Source organism: Myripristis murdjan, chromosome 19 (assembly GCF_902150065.1).
Source record: "Myripristis murdjan chromosome 19, fMyrMur1.1, whole genome shotgun sequence".
Lineage (NCBI taxonomy): Eukaryota > Metazoa > Chordata > Actinopteri > Holocentriformes > Holocentridae > Myripristis > Myripristis murdjan.
Window position 1 is genome coordinate 20702271 of NC_043998.1, and position 22006 is coordinate 20724276.

General features: G+C 40.0%; 1 protein-coding gene across 1 annotated transcript in view; it reads left to right on the plus strand.

Annotated features, from left to right (window-relative positions):
* The window catches only part of arid5b (AT-rich interaction domain 5B), a 139578-nt gene extending 121838 nt beyond the window's left edge, over positions 1-17740 (plus strand). The window contains exons 9-10 of the mRNA XM_030077084.1: positions 8573-8798; positions 15095-17740. Coding sequence (XP_029932944.1) covers positions 8573-8798; positions 15095-17683 — 2815 coding nt within the window. The 3' untranslated portion in view covers positions 17684-17740. The remainder of the gene's footprint in view (positions 1-8572; positions 8799-15094) is intronic.
* Positions 17741-22006: the final 4266 nt, after the last annotated feature.

A 22006-nucleotide genomic window follows, 5' to 3' on the forward strand; every position in this document is an offset into this window, starting at 1 on the left:
GCCAGTCTTGGTTATTATGTGCACATTGTTTCACAAAAGGCTTGTTTTAACATGTTGTTACTGCGAGTGATGAGGGGAGGACGACACTTTGGGATGCCAGCAAAGACAGAGAGAGAGAGAGAGAGACAGTTTACAAGAGGGGGGATGGAGGGCAGAGTGAGAGAAAAAAAGTGTGTGTGTGTATGTGTGTGTGTGTGTGTGTGTGTGTGTGTGCGTTGAAAATTGAGTAATTGTCGCGAGGCACTTGGCTCAGACAAAGCATAATTCATCGTCTTTAAAATCATTACGGAGGAATTCAGCCTTCATTTACAGCCAAATCTATCCCTCCAATTAAAAAAAAAAAAAAAAAAACTGTTTGCAGAGAGAAAAGAGAAATATTTTTGGAGCGCTGTGTGAGCACCAGAACACAGCGCTCTCTCACACTGATTATTATTGTTCAACAATTTTAATCATTTAACTTGGCAACTGGGAGTTAATGGGGGGTTTCACCCAGTGGAGGGAATGAGGTAATGTGCAGTCTCAAAGGCTTATTCTTTGTGTGTGTGTGTGTGTGTGTGTGTGTGTGTGTGTGTGTGTGTGTGTGTGTGTGTGTGTGTGTGTGTGTGTGTATTTTTAGCTGCTTATGCTCACAAGTAAGTAAATAGTCACTTATGATGGCTATTTATTTGACCTCATTAGGACAAAGGTCACTTTTAGGCCTAAAGGTATAGTTCACCCATTTTGAAAATTTTATACCTGGTTTTCCTGATTTTGTAGCAATACTATCTTTTCCCTGCAATGAAGCTTCACTGTGTATTTCAGTAGCCCTTTTTATGCCTTGATTTAGCTGCATTTTCTCAAAGTAATAATCCACAACATGTTCATCTTGATAAATGTGTTCTACTCTTCACTCTCTTAACGCCATTCTTTTTCACCAGTTTTCTAACTATCTGAGTCTATCAAGAGTTTCAGTCTTTCTAAGACTGAGGACTTTTTTGACATCAGGAATCCGCTGTTCAGCTGACTCTGAGAGAAACTACATAATCGCAGAGACACTGCCTTACTGACAGCTAGACAGGCAGATTGACAGATGGTTACCAAACTGGGAAGTGGACAGACAGGTAGATACAATGGCTGTTAAAAGTATTCAGTCAATACAGGTTTTCGAAGGCTGATACTGATATTTTTGGATTGTAAGCTGCTCATACCAGGCATTTTGTGCTGATATTCAATATCTTTAAATTTGACAGTTCTCATGCCAAAAATGTGGGATTATTCAGTGTTTATTTTTGTCAGGATGGAAAAGCCTCTGAAAGAACACCAACAAAACATAGACACTCTCTGTTGTGTTTTGTTTGAAACAGCCACTTCATAATGTTCTGCCTCTGTGGCGAACAGAGTCGTCAATATTCATAAACCACAGATCTGATAATTGGCTGTTTAAAGTAAACATTTCCCTGGGGCTATTTTCCGGGTGGAGGGACCCAATGTCAAGTCATCACAACACAACATCGCTACTGCTTTTAGGAAAACTAATGTGGAGGACTTCATGGTGTGAAGAAAGTTTGAAGTCTCTGAGAGTTCATTTTCATATCGTAGTGGAATGAACGGAAACCAATGGCTGAAGAAAAGGGAGGAAATATGATATTGTGGTTTTTGACTGTTTGCTTTGGGAAAGGATTAGAAGACGTTTACATTTTACATTTTACATTTGTCTGTTGGCTGTTTTGTATTTACAGTGTCCACATGGTGGAGAAATCTCCTCATTAGTTACTTTGTGCTCCAATGCTGTATTTCTATCTCTCCATTCACTTCCATAGCAAAACAGCTCCCAAAATAACACTTTTCACTCATAGACAAACACAAACAAAGCAGAATATACCAATATAACAAACAAGAAGTCTTGGTACCCATTTTTTTTGCAATTACTGTTATTTGTGCAAGTATTATTCTGGTGCAAGGTTACTATGCAGGAGTTTACTACATACGCTACCTGAGGGACCTACTTTACAGTTCAAATAAGAAGATAACCACAGAGGAGAAGTTTTATTTCCTCAGAAATGGCAGCTGGGACTTTTTATTTTTTACATTGACATAATCCACAGTGTTCATGTTTGTTTATGCACTGAAAGTGTTATTTTGCTGCACTATGGAAGTGAATGGAGAGATAAAACTACAGTATTGTGGCTTGGTAGCTCAGAGGAGCAGCTAATGAGGCGATTTCACTACCATGTGGACTCATAACACACGCAGGGAACTGGACGACCCAGCACTCTACTAAATATCAATTTTACTTTAAGTCCGATCAGAAAACAATCTTTGGTTTTCTTGTCTACATTTAAAATGTTTTTCAGGTTTATTTGAATAAGAATCATAAGTAAATGATGGCGAATAATGTCCAAGTGCAAGTCTTCATCCCTGCAAGTCAAGTTAAGTCCACGTCGGGGAAAACCAGACTTGAATCCTGCATCCCTGATAATGAACGTACTCATGCAAACTTGTTTTGAGAGTCAGTTAAGGTTACAGACTTCTCATACACAACCAGTGTAAATCAATTCTACAGTAAATATGTAATCACTCAGATTGCATCACTTGCATATCAGCAAGTGACAATAAAACACAAACTCCTTAAAATCTCTGGCCTGCAGACGGGACAACTGTCTTATACCCCCAGCCCTACCCTCCCCTCTCTCTCTATTTCTGTCTCATTATATGATGAGAAAGAAAGGGGGCAGCTGGCTGTTTTGTCCATATATGGAGATGTTGAGAGAGAAAGAAAGAAAAAAGACACGGGGAGAGAGAGAGAGAGAGGTTCTCCTCATCATTCCCGTATTTGTGACGCCAGTTTACTGGCAGACGTCCTCATCTGCAATTCATTTTTCATGTTCATTTTCCTCATTTGGCAAACATGCTGTTGAGAAATACATCAGCCACAATTTACAATTACAAAATTAAACCGGTCTGTAAATTACACAAGCACTCTGCAGGTGAGAGGCGTGTGTGTGTGTGTGTGTGTGTGTGTCTTGTAAGACTGGCTATTGTTATGTTAATGGTAAATGTTTGTCAGATGAAGTCTGCCATCAGGTGTTGAGACACACACACGAGTGCTGACACACAAACACACATGCAGACATACACACATTGCATAGCTCAAGACAAATTACAAACCAGTGATTGCATGCAAATTCTTCTTTTTTTCTTGTAATAAAAGAGCAGAAATCAAGTACATTAAAAAGAAGAAGAGACCAAGTGACGTATAGGAATGAAAAACAGAAGATGGGGCCGATCAATGAGAGGAAGAGAAAGAGAGAGAAGAAAGTGAGTGTTTAGTGTTCAGTTTTAGCAGCTGTGTGCATAATTAGAACGGGACATGAATGTCCCCTCTGGGCCACCGTCCAAAATGGGGCTGGACCACAGCCAAACCACATCGAGAGAGAGAGATGAGTGAAGGAGGAAACGAGGACAAAGAAGAACATGCATTAATATATCATCCTTTGTATGGAATATTCACCAACAAGCACTTTCTGCTAACCAGTTGATATTGTAATAAATTCCCAAGAATGTCATAACATTTCAGATTCATATTGTAATAATTAACATGCACAGATTCACCAACAAAATCCAACATTCCCAAGATTCTAAAGTTGGCAGCTATCTTGAGAAAATTTGGAAGAATCACTTTCACACTGCCACAACAAACTCCAGCAGAGCAGATTAGCTCACTAGCAGAAACATGGACGGTCTTTACACAACACTTAAAAGTGTTTCTGTCGAAATTAAACATCCGAATGGCAAGACACTTTCTGAATAATACATGTGAGCTGAGATTGTCTCCTCTCAGTCTGAAGTGGGATTTTCCTTGTAGTTTCCCTTTAATTCCAGTCTGAACTGGGCTCGAAATGAATTTTACATGGCATTTTAAAGAGCTTTAATTTTGAGATTGCACATCAGAGCTGCCGTTTACTTTCAAAGTCAAATTTCTGTCTGTCTGAAGTGAAGTTTCAAAGTGGAAAACAAACATCTGAATTTCACTATAATGTTTATTACATTTAAAGTGATAGTTTGGGTTATTCTATATCCATACAGTGATAGACCTGTTAGCTATGCCATACAAATGTAATAGTTCCTCCAATGTTGTACCATCAGCTCCACCAAGTACCTCACCTTGACTGTTCTTCTACATGAATGAAATCAATCTGGGCCTTTACTTACCAAGCATCTCACAGCTTGAAATCGGTCAGAAGTATCCAAAAATTCTCCAAGTGACATAAATTTGGTGTTAATTTTAATAGCAGAAATAAACATTCCTGTGACATAAAAGCATTCGTTTTTCAGCCTGTAAGCAGGAGAGCTAGCACAGGACGCTGCAGGGAGGCCACAGCGGCAACACACACGTTTTGTAGACAGTAGATAATGACAGATGACTAAAAACACAGACTGGATTGAGGTGCAGTCATTTATGTGGCTGAGCTTTGTGGGCCAGATGTTCTGCTGCCATGCAGGCCTTGTTTAAGGTGACACTTCCTCCTGTCGGCTCATGTTTTCCCCTCCATTTACGACATGTTCTCTTCACTCGCCACTCGTGATCACTGCTTGCTTGATTGTGCTTTGTGTGTGTGTGTGCATGTGTGTGCTTGTGTGTGTGGAGGGGTTGAGCCCCAACCTCGTAGAAACACAGGGAGCAGAGAGACTAGCACAGTCAAAGCTGACTGTAAGGAGTAGCTGGTACGTGAATTTTTGTTGGGTTAGAGCCAATCATAGGCAGAGTAGGCTGTGTTTTTTTGTTTGTTTGTTTGTTTGTTTGGAAAAAAAAATCTTTTGTTGTGTGAATGTTGAAGACGATCAATTTGAAAATGCAGATTCAACTTTTAGGAGGAGCTCAACCTCCTCCCCTGTCCATAAAATACAGCTCAGCCTTGTTTGGATCTTCAGTTCTGGATGTTGTTGAGATGGTTTGAACCAGATTTGCTGTTCCATCTGTAGCTAACTCTGGGAGGTCAACAAACCATCAGCTTCCTTGATCACAAAGACGTATGCATTTTTGCATCATTACGTCTACAAAGAGATTTTTGAAAATGTGGACAGCTTTTTTATTTGAATAAATAAAGTTGTTTTGTTTTTTTGTTTGTTTTTTTGTTTTGTTTTTGCTTTTGTTTTTGTTTTTTTTAAACTTATCAGAACAGTTTGGTCTGATAAAGCCGCTGAGCAGTTTGTCCAGTCTTGTTCAAAAATTGAGCTGCTGGCCCATGAATTGACTGCTCAGTTGTCTAGCAGTTGAGCAATTTTAAGATATTTTCTCCCACAAAATGTCCCATGGATTTCATCTTTTAGTGGATCTCAGAATGCTTCACATTTATTGGTTTCACACATTAAGGAGGATGTCACTGGATTTCCCTGATCTCAAGAGATTCTAAAAAATACTCCTTGAATGAAATGAACAAATTGTACAGTTTACACCATGTGCTATGTTTTGGGGTTACCTAAAAAAAACAATGAATGAATTGCAAACAAGAAAGTGAATTTATCGTGACTGTGGTCGCTAAAACTCCTTTTTTAGGCTCGTCCTAGAGCTGTACGTAGAGCTGCCGTAAATATCAGATGGATTTGAAGTTTAGATTTAGCTCTGTTGATGAACCGTGCAGTGGTGTCCCGATCACTTCCTAAGGTTAAATATCGCAGAGACAAAGGATGTGGTCATTGATTTTATAAGAACATCATTTTCAGACAGTTATTAAAGGTCAGGGAGTGTCTCAGCACTGTTATTGACCAGAAATTGAACTTTGAGCCCAACACCGCAGCAGACAGGGGCTTGATAGCACTAAGTCAGTCTGAACTCTATGGCAACTTTAATGTCTAAATTATGAAAAACACCAACCCCTTATAATATAATGATGGACTGTTAATGTAATTATGCTTTACATTATCACACAAAAAATCAATAGCCATATAAAGCTGTCATAAATTACAAATCATATCATAAAATTAGGGCTGGTGCTAGCCTAGAGATTAGAGAAGCAGACTGGCTTCCTGTACGCAGTCACTGTAGTATCGATCATGTTTTTGAAGTACAGTACCAATTCCACTACATATACATACATACATAGATAGAATTTTGCATTTATTAATAGGCTTACTAATATCAAATAATACACATGATACACATTAGGTGGGCTATTTTGTAATGGTTTGTAGCTGTTGTTGTTGTTTTTTTCCCGAAGAAATTTGTTTCGCTGTGTATTTTTAAAGAAACATAGCTTCAGATTACTTGTTGATTGAGTTGAATTGTAGTTATTTATATTTTTATGTTTATGTTTATATCATACAGTATTTTTTTCCTGAATCTAACAACAGCTGATATTTGGTGCTGATATTCAGTATTTTTCAATATATTAATGGCCGTGAAAAGTGCCAGTTATATCAGTATTGACTGGCTGTTAGTTGGCCCAATGAGATCATGTTTGAGATGATCCCGAATCAGATATACAAAAGATAAACACTATTTAAATGTACAATATCACCACTGTCCATGCTGTGCAATATTTTTTAAAATTCATACTGTATATATAACTTCATACTGTATATATAACTTATTTTACTTATCTTATCTTATGTTACTTACATTTATTTATATGGAAATCTATCTTTTTTATTTTGTTCTTTATTCTATGTTTGCACTGAAGGAGCTGCTCTTAATCTCATTGTACATGTGTATTCTATTCTATTCTATTCTAAAGAGTCAACCAGAGTGCATCATATCCATCATATCAGATGCTAACCATCCTGTACTCATTGGACACATTAATGAATGTATACATGCATATTGTATATAGGCTACTTGCCAAACACACACACACCTCCCCCGCTCAGAGCTGTGTGCAAAGTTACAGTAGCCATTGAACAGAATATTCAATAAAATGTAACAGGAATGATCATATTAATAACAATAAGTCAGAGTTGTTGTTTTATATAGAAGGCACCCTATCCTACATTTTACAAACACATTCAACAATGCCCTGGCACAGCAACAGTGTGTGTGTGTGTGTGTGTGTGTGTAAAGGGAGAATGAGAGTGAGACTTAGCAATAAAGTGAGGAAGGCTTGTTACAGATAAATGTGAAAACTGCCTCCCGCAATAAGATGATTGTTTTGTTTTGTTTTGTTTTGTTTTGTTTTGTTTTCTTGATGCACCGCTCATCGTCTCTGTTCATGTGAAACTACATCCCACTGCAGCAGCTGCTATTCAAACAAACAGGATGGTGTATTCAGCACAGAGCCCGCCAATCAGTCTTTATAGCCAGTAGTGTACTAATATAATGGAGGGGGGGAGCAAGGCAAATGTGCACTGATCTTAATGGGTCAACGGGAGGCGGGGGACACGGTGACATACTTTGATTTAAACTGTCACATGGTCAAGGAAGTGCAAAAATGCATACAGAAATGAATAAACTGGAAAATACTGTGTGTTACGGAAGAGGATGAGGGCCTCACAAAAATAACAAACCTGAGTTCTGAGATGAATTGTGGAATTCTTATGAAAAAGGAAGAATTCTCAGATTAAAGTCAGAATTGTGAGGAAAAAATCAAAATTCTGTCTTCAATCTCAGATTTCCAACTTTAATCTCAGAATTAATTCTGACTTTTTTCTCACAATTCTGACCTTTTATGGGGAATTCTGAGATGAATCTCAGAATATACACTCCTGATCAAAATCTTAAGACCAGTTGAGAAATTGCAAGAATTTACATTTTGCACTGGTGGATCTTAAGAAGGTTCTAAGTAGAGCTTCAAAATGCAAAAAGAAGAAATGGGAGTGAGACAAAAAAAAAAAAAAAAAAAAAAAAAATTGAGTAAGCAATTTATCGCAAACAACCATTAAACTGAAATAGGCTGTTCATCAGCTGATCAAAAGTTTAAGACCACAGCCTTTAAAAGCCCAAATCTTCACAATAATGTGGATTCAGTGTCATTTTCTGTCAGGTATGTCTTTATCTCACTCCCATTTCTTCTTCTTGCATTTTGAAGCTCTACTTAGAACCTTCTTAAGATCCAACAGTGCAAAATGTAAATTCTTGAAATTTCTCAACTGGTCTTAAGATTTTGATCAAGAATGCATGTGTGGCCTTAATGCTCTTCCATTGTAAATAGTAATAATGTCTTTTTCTAATTTTCTTTAGCTATATTATGACTGAATGTGTGTTTTATTGTATCTTGCTGTACTTATTTTACCTTCTGTTTTCTTTTTTAATATCTCACTGTTTTAATCTCTTACTTTTACAAAAGCCTGTCTAGGGGCAGGTGTTGGAAATTCGCACCAGCTATAAGCACACTGCCATCAGATAACTGTTGTCGGTTTAGGTCCACTGTGTCTGCCCATGCCAAATAAGTAATAAATCATAAATAAATGGATGCAGAATTTATTAAAACAGAGATTAATAATTAGGGAAGAGAAATAATTAGGGAAATAATGAGCAGAGCAACAAAGGTCCACAGAAAACATCATCAAACTAAAGCTCTCTGTTATTCCCATCTGATGTGAAAGCATGAAATACGTGCAATCTAACGCCTGCTCTGATTTGTCCTCTGACCTCTGCCAGGCTCATCCTGCCCTACGAGAGGTTCACCAAAGGAGAGGAGGACAAGCCCCTCCCCCAAACCAAACCCAGGAAGCAAGAGGCGGGTTCCAGCGCAGAGTCGCCCGGTGATGTCAGCGGTCCCACGCCCAAGACCAAGCTCACCAATGGGCTGAAGCAGCCGGCGCAGAAGCCACACCCTGAGAGGGATGTCGCCTTGGCAACAAAGGTTCAGGATAAGAATGCATCGGTCAGTCAGTCCATCAGTCAGTTACATGAAGTCAAATTTCTGTGTTTTTCTCACAACAAAAGGAGGATGTGCACACGTTTTAGATTACCATTGTGTACTTATTGACACTTAACTTCCTAGGTATGTTGATGAAAGCAGTGCCTCCTTTAAAGGAGCACTACGTAATTTTACAACGTCTTACTACCATCTAGCAGCTATTGCTGTCCACGTCTATATAAAGACTCAAATACAAGCGTAATAGTATTTCATTTATCATAGTTAAATGCTACATTTTTACCACAACACAACTTATGTTAGCATATAAAATTTGAAATATTTAAAAGACATGCAAAAAATATGAAATCAAGCATCCATTTTAAGCTACATGCTGCATATGCAACAAGTCAAAATGATCACAGCGGTTGAGAGTGGAGGAGGAAGCAGTAGCAGTGTCTTGCTGTTTGCTATGAACCAAACCACACCAGTTTAAAAACCAAAATATGTTCAAAAAGTATTTATCAGTGGTACTGCTAAATAAAATTACCTGTTATGCACTGAGCATGATATTGCCCTGAAAAGTAGCCTTGAGGCAACAAAGTAAAAATTTAAATTTACTAACTTATAGCAAAATTGAAATGAACAAGAATATAGCCATAATGCGTCTTGAAAGCCTCATGCACATGCATCTGTTTTTCTAGTATAATTATTATTATTTAAATTAGCTAAATGCCGCAGAACAACCTAGCTTTCCCTCCTCTTACATCATATCCCCTACATCATCATTGGGTTCTCAAACATGTCATTAAACATGTGTAAAATGTTAAATAAAATATTATTTGGGGCTGTGGGGCTGAAAACACTTCCTGTCGCCTGAAAAAAAAAATGCTGAGCAGTGGATGGTTACATTTTTTTCTTCCAGATAAAATATTATCAAATGAACCGATGTGACTCTCTATGGAGTCCTCATTAGCATAGAAAAACCTGAGAAGCAACAATCTAGAAATTTATCATGAGGAAGAAAAAAAAAAAAAAAAACAACAACCAACACCTTAGACTTTAGCAGTCATGTGAACTCATCTCCCTCTAATTGCCTTGGAAAGCCACAGGAAAATCTTATTAGCTCTGTTTCAGCCTTTATGCTGCCTCAGATCTCTGTATTTGCAGTGTTTTAGCAGATTTGTTGGTGTAGTCAGATTTGATTCCCTAAAGAGAGGGCTTAACCAGGCAGCGGTTTCTGTGGAAATAACTTGCCATCATATCCCGCAGCCAGCCATAACTATATTTCTGTGTAATGGAGACATGAATTGATGCCATACTCAGCTCCTCCTAAATAAACCGCCGCCGGCTTATTTTCATCCGCCCTGAAAACCAATAAATCCGCCGTGATTTGCAAATGCCTTTCCAGTTGAGCAGTGAAAAAAAAAAAAAAAAAAAATGGAGAGGCCAAAGAGAAAAAAGGAGATGAAGAGAGAAGTATGGGGAAAAGGGAGGGAGGGGAGAAAGAGAGGGAGAGAGAGAGATGAAACCCCGGCGCCCCATGCCAAGAATGAGAATGATGTTATTATTTTCACATGAATAACCAAATGATTACAGACGAGCGGATGAAAAGGGACATTTCACGTTTTTTCCCCGTCAAGTATCAATTCTTGTTTTTTCTTCTCAGTTACATTTGGGAGTGATACAATATATGAGAGGCATATTCATTTTCTGCGGCATGCTTGAAATGACTGCTGGGTTCATGGCTGTGGTGGAGAGAGAGACAAAGACACATTGTAATAAAAGGGTCTCTGTGTGTGTGTGTGTGTGTGTGTGTGTATGTGTGTTTTCAGAAATACATACTGTATCTCATATGTCTGGTATGCGGTGGAATTTGAAAGAATAACCCCCCCCCAATCCCTTTTCTCTCCAGATATGTAATTAATTGTACATCACACAGACCAAAGAGAAAATGAACACTTTTATTGTGGAAATTTCATACATTAAAGACATTAAAGGGATTACTCTTGACATAAGCAAAATGCCGCTCCTCTGGTAGTCACTCAAGCTGGAAAGAAAAAGATGGCAAGGAGAAAAGATAGCAGTACACAGAAGCAATATTTTGGTGTTTATTTGAAAAGACAACTTGAGAAAATAACTGAAGAATGGTTTGGAGCACAGCGTGAAAACAGTGAAATCCATAGATTTGAGTAGAGCCATAACTCTTCTCCCTCCCTGGTCTCCAGTTTCCAGTGATGACCTCACAGGTCACTGGGGTTCAGAGGTCACGCATTACACAATAACTCCTAACTCCTCAGCCTGGGGCGCAGGGCTCACTAGTGCCACTATTTGGTATTTGGATAAAAGATTTAACTGAGGGGGAAAAAATGTGTACACTGCAGTAAAATATTTCTTATAAATTCTGACCTTCAAGGTCAACGGACATGAATTTAAATGAATCTGAGCAAAAGATTATATTTCCTCGTGTCCTGTGTCCTCGTAGAGCTGGGCATTAATCCAATCTCACCATTGTCATTTTTGCTATCACTGTTGACTTTAAAGGTGGGTTTTTTTGTATTTTAATATTATTAAATCATTACCATATTCATTTAGACATTGTACAATTACTATTTACAAAGAAAACAAATGCTGGGACAATTATCAGCCTTTATCAGCGCTGCATTTTACATTAATTGTGTGACAAGGGATAGGACTTGGGGGAAATGTGCTGGATTGCTTTACGGCACAAAACAGCAAGAGGGTGCTGTTCCTCCAGAGCAAATAAGCTAAAACGTTCACTTCCTGGTAATTGGAGAGTAAAAGTACAAACCACACCTTTTTATCCTATCCTATTCCCCAAAAGGGGAACCTTTCGCCAAATAAATTACATCCTCCCTGCAACTGGAAGCAAGGGGGTACATTCAAAATATTTGTTAACAATGATTATTCCAAGGTATCAGTTTTGAATTGACAATTATATATTGATATTTAAATGTAATGCAAAATCTTGAGATACTAAAGACCCCTTTCCCATGTGTTGACCTGAGGCCTGGGTTGGCTGGTTCCCTGGGTGTGGGTTAGAGAGTTGGGTTGTATAGTTACCAAGTGAGTCCACGTGGTAATGAAATCTCCTCATTAGTTGCTCTGTGCTGCCCTGGGCTGCTAATCCACAATACTGGATTTCTATCTCTCCATTCACTTCGATAGCAAAACAGCTCACAAAATATCATTTTTAGAACATAAACAAATGCAAACAAAGTGAATTATACCAATATAAAGAACAGCAAGTCCTCGTACCCATTTTTAAATTAAACTAAAAGGCTCTTTTCTGGTTATTTTCCTATTTGAATTGGAAAGTCGTTCTGGTAGGTAGCTGCTGCAGGAAACTAACGCATTGTAGCCTCGCGCTGGCGAGAAGACCTGATAATACTTTCACAAGTAAGTGTAATTACACACACGGGGATTTCTTATCCTTTATGTTGGCATCTTCTACTTTTATAAGTGTTATTTTGGACTTGTTTTGCTCTGGAAGCAAATGGAGAAACACAAATTTAGTTTTTAAATTATCAGCCAAAGGGAGCACAGAGCAACTAATGAGGATATTTCACCACCATGTGGACTCACTTGGTAACTATACAACCCAACTCTCTACCAAAGTTAAATTAAATAAATTATAACCACAGAGGGAAAGGGCATCCAAGAGGTGCTGAAAGTTAACAAAAAGCTTAAAGATTGTGGATTCTTACAACAGAATCTGTAATTTGATCTAACCCGACTTCATTTTGTCCTGTTTTTATTTAGAAAAACCAGAAACATAAAAGCATGCAGAAATAATGATATGTAGGTAAGCAGCAGGCAAATAAGCTAAAGAACCCCCTGATCTTGTCTAAAGGTCATGATACATGGACAATTTGAGGCAATGAGGTCGACTAATATATAGTAAGGCCTGAAGGAACCACTGGAATTTCTAACTTAGTCAAATCCAATGTAGATGATCGAGTGTGTTAAATAGAGCACAAGCATAATGAAGTTGGGGGAGTTGTTCTCCAGCACTGTTTAAAGCCTGTGATCCTTAAGTTAGCAATTCTCTAAGGCGCTATGCCCTTTTAACAGGAGTAAGATGTAGGGACTTGTCAAACCCAAGGTGAATATTAATATTTCAAAAGTTTACACATCTTGGCCCCTGGTTCTCAGAGTTGAAGATAAGGGAACTCAATGTCAATAAGAGGCAAACTTCAAAGAATATGTTTCATCATGAAAAAAAAAAAAAAAACTCCTGAGGAACAGAAGATGTCCCAGTCTTCGTTCCTCACTTTTTTCTTTTGCCTCCTCCTTCTCATTCTCTTAATATTTTTCTCTCTCTTTTTTTCTAACCCTTTATGATGTTGTAAAGCACCCTTTAAAAGAGGTTCTTTATGGTGCTGTAATGAACCATTTAGGAATGCCCAAAATGCTTCAAACAAGCAATATTAAAGAGGCTTTTTAAGGACTACACTGTTTTCTTTTTTCTAATTTACCAGTTTCTAATTTTAACAAGAGAGGGATTTTTGAGTCATTACAGTTCTGTATATAACGACTGATGAGTCATTCCTTCAGTCATGTATACACAGAAAAAGGACGAAAAGGGCCTTTCAACAGTTCTTTGGTTAGGGATAGGAACACTGTGATATGCTAATTTTGAGAATTTCGTACATTCTTTGAGTTCTTTACAGCACCATAAAACATTCTGCTGTGGTACAAGACTAAAGAACTACTTTTTGGTACTTAACAGAACACTTTTTGTTCAGAGTGCAGTGTCACTTACTGAACCCAGAGCTTATCTACTCCATCTAGTGGTGAGAGAAAGAGAGAGACAGACAGACAGAGAACATTTATGACTTCTCTGGCAGATTTCTCTGTTTATATTTCTCCATCTAATCCTTACTTATGGCCTCTCCACTCATTTGTCACCCCTCCTTGTCATGAAAGAAATCTTCCCAGGAGCCCTTAGGATGAACAGGGATTGAGGGTGGTTTCACCTCATGTCAAGGAACTATTTGTTGAACTACTTTTTATAGTAGCCTGGAGGTCCACTACATTCAAACGTGGAGAGTATTTTAAGTATTTCTTTTTGTCATGTTAGCTATACTTAAATAGTGCAACTACTAATCAGACCAAAATGAGAAGTGAATAGAGTCTTACAGTCTCTGTTTTCTAATAAAATAAAACTGTTATTAACATCAGTGATATTTGTGCAAACATCTGACTTTGTATTATATGATGTTGGAGATGTAAAATATGATTTTTTTTCTACTTTTCCTAAAACCTTTTAGTCAAGAGGACTATTTTTCTCTTGGAGTTAACTTTGCTAGAGTTCAGTGCCTTCTAGTGTGGAAGAACTGGCTTTGAAAAATATACTTGTCAATAGCATAACCACCACCGAAGATGAATAATCATAACCATGCATTAACTATTGTTTATTGTGCTCTTTCAAATAAGTAGTGTCCATCTGTGGTTAATGTTTCAGAATACATCCAACAATTAGAACACTATAATATATGAGGTAATACACAGAAGTTCAAAACATGATAGTATGATTTCAGAGATTACATTCACATTGGATGTACAGCTGCAAATTGACAGGCTATTCCTGTAGGCTTTAGTGCTTTTTTGAATTTTATTTGAGTTTTGACAAGGACTTGCAAAGAAAACACTGTAAATGTCTTTAACCAGTGTCTTTAGAGAAAACAGGGCTCTCACTGTCAGTGCAGGTTTTTCTTTTAAAATGTCAGCTAATACAAAAAAGTACTTACGTTTTTGGACTTTGCTGCCTTACAGTGGAAGGCAGGTGTCCAAATATAAAATTTCTAAATTTTCAGTGTGCAAGTGGCAGCATTACACTCTACAGGTTGTAGTCTGCATGGATAAAAAGAAGAGTTAGATTTTAAAATGTAATAGCCACTGTAACATCCCTTTTTACAAAATGATAAGGCACACAAAAAATTAAGTGTAGTATTACACTACAGTTAAGTTAATTTGGAACAATATTTTAGGGGGATGTTTTTTGTTTACAATTGATATATGTCGCAATAGGATGAAGATCTTTATCATCTCTTTCAACCTTAATTCACATCTGTGCGTTTTGCATTTTGGTTCTAACAGGTATAATTTGTCAGTTAAACTAGTTTCTTTCTCACGTTATGTAACGTGTTGTGCTGTCCCTTGCCTCGGCCAGCCCTCGCCTGGAGCACGCTGATGGCACAAGTAGAACCTCCCAGGACTCTTCCAATCAAATTGCTAACAATCTTTCCTTTTCTTTCTCTCCTTCATCTCTGCCTCTGTCTTTCCTTTTCCTCTTGCAGGAGTCAGTGGATAAAGTTTCTCGGCTGAATGCTGAACCCCAGATCTTCATGACCCGTTTGGATCCCCCACAGCTTCCACACACTAAGCAAGAGAGACAAAGCCCAGGAGAGGAGAATGCTGAAAAGGGGAAAGAAATCCAGCTCATTCTGAATGAGGAGAAGGAGAGGAGGAAGAGGAGGAGCAGTGGGTGTGAGCCCTCGTACTTGCCAACTCCAGCAGTGACAAATGAGAGCGTGTTGCCATTTGGTACTCCAAAGGTTTTAAACCACTCCCACCCAGCCATGGACATATGGCAGCAGGATCAGGCAGCAGTAAAGGACCAGTGCCATGTTGGGATGATTTCACCCACTCTGAAACTGAGATCCCTGCAGTCTCCAACAGTACCAGATCCTCCCAGCGAAAGAGCCAACCTACCCAGGAGAGAGGAAACCTATCTGGGCTTCACATCTATCCTCTACCCCCCAAGGGTCAACCCACAGATTATGTCTCCCCTTGCTAAGAAAAAGCTGCTATCACAGGTCAGTGGGACCGGAGTACCCAATCATAACCACTTCCCTTCCTCCTTCGGTCCACCCCCACCGCTCATCAGCTCAAGTTTAACCAATGGCATCAATGAAGAGCCTGTGGGGCAGCCTGTCACCGCCATGGATTCATCGGTGGCCGTGCTTAACCGTCCCTCTGTGATCCAGCATGCTCAGAGCTTCAAGTTGCGGGGGATGGACGAGAGGTATGATGGAGTACAGAGAGACAGAGGGATAGAGAGAGAAGAGAGAGCACCATCTCCCACACGTTCCCATGAACATCACTTACCTGCTTCACTTCACCTTTCTAATTCCCACTCCTATCCAGAAGAACCATACCAACAGCGTCCCTCACCCCCAATGCTTGCTCCAGAGATGCCACGACCTAGCAGGACTCCTCCCGGCTTCATTAGTGATCTCTACTCCCCTTCTTCACACCTCCAGAGTCTGTACAGGAAAGTGGAGAGCCATCCAAGCCAAGGCAAAGGACAAGGGCCTGAGCAGAAACTGGTCCAAGGTCCAACTGAGGTAGATCATATGGAATCAAAACATCAACAAAAAAGCTTTCCTACAGAGTTAGCAGTAGGCGCAGAATCACAACAGCATTATAAGCGGCATCAGCAGCACCATGGCTCAAGCTTCAGTAATGAGTTGTCCAATGATGAATCAAAACGATGCCATCAACAAAGATTAAGCCTGCCAAAAGACACTGAGAGTTCTGCAAGTTTTCTTCCTGTTGTTGCCCACCATGAGCAAACCTACTCCACAAACATTCATTTGCAGGACAAATCCAACAACAGCAATCATCCAAGAACAGCACCAACTGATGATCAACCCACAGATCTGAGTCTCCCCAAGTCCTCTTCTCTCAAACCACATCCCCATGCCTCCTCCTCCCATCCCCTGCCACAGCCCATGATGCATAAGGAGAGCACCCACTTGCCAAATGATGCAACATCGCCGCCGGTGTTCCAGAACGGCCACAGGGCCCATGGCACTGCCTATCAACCCAGAGCATGCCGAGTGCCACCTATGACTGTATCTACTGCACACACTCCGGCTCTCGTTCGTGCTCACACTCCTACCCGCACACACACTCCTAGACAGGATACAGTGGCTGACTCCCATCCTAGAGTCACTGAGAAAACAGTAAACAGTCAAGTGAGTGACAGAATAAGGGTAGAGGGACAAGGAGGAGAAATGGGAGGAGAGAGAGAAAGAACGGAGGTACCTGAACTTTACAATAAAATAGATGACCCAAACCATGCTGTCAGACCCATCTTGGGGTCAAAGGTCACACCTCAGAACATCTGCGCTGCACGTCCTCTTAAACGACCCCTTGAGGAGCTGGAAAACGGCACCTCCGAGAGGAAGATAAGAGCCGTCACGCCCATGCATGCCTCCTCTTTGTCCTCATCCTCATTGTCTGTGCTCAATCTGAAGGATGCTGTCATTTCTTCGTCACCTCCCAGAAAGACCCGCACGCCCGAGGAGCTGGATGATGACTCAGCACGAGCGTCAGCTATCATGAAATCAGCGCCAGTGGTGGTTACAGACGCCATGCACACCGCGCACGTGCACATCGGCAGCAGCTTTGTAGAAGGCAATGTGGGTGGGCCGAAGGGCAGCACAGCCGCCCCATTTCCCCTTCTCCCTACCCCAACTACTCCTCACATCTACCCCACGGCCCTCTACCCGGCAGGGGCCTTCGCACTCTCTCAGGTTCCAGACTTGTGCAGGGACACCCTGAGGACCTCTCTCACCACAGGGTACCCCCCTTCCTCACACTCCCACCCCCACCACCCACTCCAGTACTTGAAGAACCAGTCGGCAGCCGTCCTTTCCCCTTTGGTCCCGCCCTTTGCCATCCATTCCTTCATGATGCAGAGGCAGCTATTGGCTCAGGCAGCCGCCAGTCCTACTCACATGTACCAACACCCAGTAGCGGCTGCTACTTCATATGGGGAACTGCTTCACCACGGCCTGTATCCCATGTCAATCAACCCACAGCCCACCTTCAGCCCACCGCAGCTAAGCTCAGTTCACCCCAGCACCAAGCTGTCATAATATGTAACACCCAAAGGCTATGTTCACACTGCAGCTGAACATGTCCCAATGCTGATTTTTTTCCCATACATGTGACATAGATTTTTTTTTTTTTTTAAATTCTGATCAGGAACAAATGGAAATGAGGTACAAAATTGGTTCCCAAGTCATATGTTCTACATGCAACTTGCATTTGAGCTCTCAAATAATAATTTGTTAGTGTTGCTGTGACAATTAATATAACTTTAAGCATTCACATAAGATGGTTGACCCTTCTCACGGCAGCCACTTTTCCATGAAAAAGCAGGGTAAACACAGGTGTTACCAATTCTATTAATGAAGGTTCGATTCCATTCATGTCTAATGCCTTGGCTGCATTGAACACATAAAGTATGCAGACCGTTTGCAGAGCAGATGTGCCGTGGAATGTATCTTTTATTCTATTGTGTCTTCAGTTTTTGGATCCAGCACAGTGCTGTGAAATTTCAACTTTGTCAACAAAAGGGTCACCAAAGCTAGGGTCATTTCCTAGAAGACTGCTCTATTTTTACGTTTGATCTCTGCAGCACATACGCACCACTTGTGTGCTGTTCTTATGCCTGGTGTTCTGCTAGCTTCCATTCCACAAATGGTCTCCATACATTGTGTCCAGTTTGTTGAAAAGCTTCTGCCACACTTAAATGGAATGTAATCTTAGTTGATGCCATTAGCAACACCCGTGTTTACCTGCTATTTCATGTCAAATGGCTGCTGTGAAAAAGGTTTATTGTCAAAATTTTAACATGATGGCAGTTTGGCCAAGCCAGCATTTGCAACTTGACTGGTAGTCAAAAGACAGTCAAGTGTTCCATACGTCAACAAACTTTTACCAACTGTAAAATGTGTTTGTAACAAGCAAGTGAACCATAGGTACAAATATGGATTTGACGTGATTTTGCTGTTGTTACAGATCATATTTATTTTGGATGCTTGTTACATTTGAGCAAGGTGGCCTTTAGTGTGAACACAGCCTTAAAACTTTCCCACTGGCATTAACATGAATATTGGGTAATCAGATTGTAATCAGAAAGAGCAAAACCACATCAAATCCATGTGTACATACACCCAAGATGCACTGAGGAGCCCATAACCCAAACCACCCTACAGAGGTGGTCAGAGACACATTTGTCCACGTTAGCATCAAAGTCTAAATGCAATATGTCATCAAAACACATACACACTCATGGATTCAACCAGGAAACTCACACAAATCAGGCAGCTCAGATCAGTAGCATCTTGGTGAAAGTGGATTGTCAAATAGTCATGGTTGGATGAGGGTAAAGACAGATGAGGTGTGCATTGCCATTGAGAGAAGGTGACATGCCGCAATCTGTCTTTTGGTGAGGGAAAGAAAAACATATTTTTCTGATATGTGTATTAGAGATGCATTGTTAGTTTAAAGGTCAGTGTAATCCAGCTAATTACACTGTACAGAAACAATCCCAATCTGAGATACGTTAATGCCAGTCACAACAGAGGCCATGCACATTCTTTGGAGAGAATTGTCAAGATTCACAATCTTTTCTACAGACTTTAATGAACACACACCAAGAGCTTTTTTTTTTTTTTTTTTTTTTAGCTATGCCCATTCCTGATGATAAATCATCACCTTTTAGTCCAATGAAACATTTCCCTCCTCCTTCATCAAGCACAGAGACACACTGTCAGATGACTTGATTGCTTGTGTCTGAGCAAGACTCAAAACTACTCTTATTGCCACTTATGTTTACAGTTTGCACATTCTACTATTATCTGTACTAGGTACTATTGTTTTTTAATGTGGGCCAGCTGAGATGATTGTGCATTTTTGTAGTCTGTAATGAGTGTACTCTCACTTTTGTGCATTTCCTATCCATGTTGCGACAATTACTGCTTATGAAATGGGTTAATCACATATACATTTGGTGGGAGGTAGCCAAATGCTTTGGCTTTTGTCTACAATGATAACTTGGTGGCGATGTGGAGCAAAAGCAAATGCAGAAATCTCTCCTGAACGATGAAAAGCGACCAAAAGTAGATTTTCGCAGTTTTTGGAGAACTGAGCAATTGGTAAGACTCTGGGGTGTGCAGGACATGCAGTACATGGTGGGGTGGCTGTTACTTTTACATCTGTAATTGAGTATTGTCAGTAGCACCCATGGACACACTGAGAGACAGGTACATGTAAAAAAAAAAAAAAAAATGGTGCAGAAGATGACACAGCCGTCCTCAAAACATAGTTCAAAATGCCCGTGGACTAAAGATTATTTAATTTCATTTTCTGTATTTCAAAATACCACTGAACTTAGAGTACTTGGTGCAGTATCCTCCAATTTGACAAATTCCTTACATAAACTACTACTGACACTGTTTTTATCTTTCCACATTTTGGCAACATGATTTTAGCCCCGTGGCTGTCATCAGTGTGTCCCCAGTGATTACAGCTGTACCTCCATTCAAGAGGAATCAAGTAAAACAGGTGAGTGCAGTCAGTAATCAAGTCTATTGACAGGCCATCACACCACAAGTGTCAGTTTAGAACTTTTCCCATCTTTTGTTATTCATCATTTAAATCTACACTTCCTGTGAGTAAAAATCTAAATTAAAGAAATCAATAAAACATTTAAATAAATAATAAAATTTTAAAAAATAAATAAGGATTTCTTTCTCCTGAGGTGAATGCTTCCTTGTTTGATTTTGGCATTTTTTTTCCCTATTATTTTCATTTCTAATATTTTTTTCTTGTTGATTTTCTTTTTTTTTTAATAATTCTTTTTTTTATATTTGATATTTTTAGTTATAGTTTTACACAAGTTTTGTTTAACATCATGAACAACAAAAAAACAGGACGGGTTTTAAACTGACACTGCTGTGATAAACTGTTGGTATGCTTGATTATTGATTCGATTCACCTGCGTCACTCGTTCCTCTTTAAATGAGGTGAACTGGTGCACACCGATGGAGGCTTTAGGCCTGGAAACACATGACTTTTCCAAAATGTAGAGAAATAAAACAGTAAGAGTGAGTGTATTCCTTGAGTGTAGGCATGACCCTACACTTAAGGAATTAAATTTTCTTTCCCACGTCTATAACCAGGTAGTCAAACTGAGAATAAAACATTTGGGAAACAAACAAAGAAAGCTCACACTCACCAGAAGGCAAACAACCGCAGACGTACACTGGACTAGATGGGAATCCACAATTGTTTGTGTTATGTACTGCATCTCTCATCTCATCTTTAAAATAGGGGGAATCTTTGCCTGTTATAGTGTGGAGAGAACTGCATGGTTATGTGCAGTACGTTTAGTGACAGAGCAGAACGAGTGTCCGTACAACAACTTGACTATCATTTGCATTGCACTGCTCACATATTAGGTGCTTAGATCCAAGGATTTTACTAGAGCCATGACAAGCTCCCCAGAGCGTCCTGTAGTGAATGCATCGCCTCTACGCGTCTATATTCCAGCTGCTGCCGTGTGATCTTGAGCTCCATGTAAATAGAAATGACGAGGGGTCCCTCCTGGAAAAACACATCATCATCATATTGGGAAGCAGTTTTGACATTCATTTGTAATAACCCTTCCTCACTTTATCGCAAAGTGTCACTCTCATTCTCCCCTCCTCCTCCACACACACACACACACTCACACTGGCTTGGCTTGGCCAGAGCAATCTTGAATGTGTCTGTAAAATGTAGGACAGCGGTGCCTCTTATATAAAACAAGAACTGTTACTGCTTACGCTATTGTTATCATTCCTATTCGAATTTATTTCACATTCTGTTCACTGGCTACTGTAACTTCACACACTGCTCTGAGCAGGGGAAGTGTGTGTGTGTGTGTGTGTGTGCATGCGTGCGTGCGTGCGTGTGTGTTGAATTGAGCGAGGGGAGGAGTTAATAGGATATAATGGACGATGTCAAGGACTACTTTGCAGCTGGGCCCAGCAGAAGGTGTTGCTTGGTTAATAATGCATTCAGTGGACGCCTTGCTATTTAAAGATGCTGAACAACCCCCCACCCCCCCCTCCCAACCTGAAGGGACTGCCATAATGTAGATGAAAAGTGCTTCATGGACGGTCTTGTTTGCTCTTTTTCCAGCCCTCCGCTAAAGGAAGTTTGGATTAACAGGGATTATTTTCAGCACTCAAAACTCAACAGGACAGGAGAGGTGTTGCTGTGTCATGCTGTGTTCACACTGTGCCCCCCCCACACACACACACACAAAAAAACAGGGAAAATGGAGTGCAGCCACAAACTGTCTGCTCATTGCTATAGAGGCGATGAGCCATCAAGAGACGTTACCGCTCAGTTTGTAGTTGTGATTG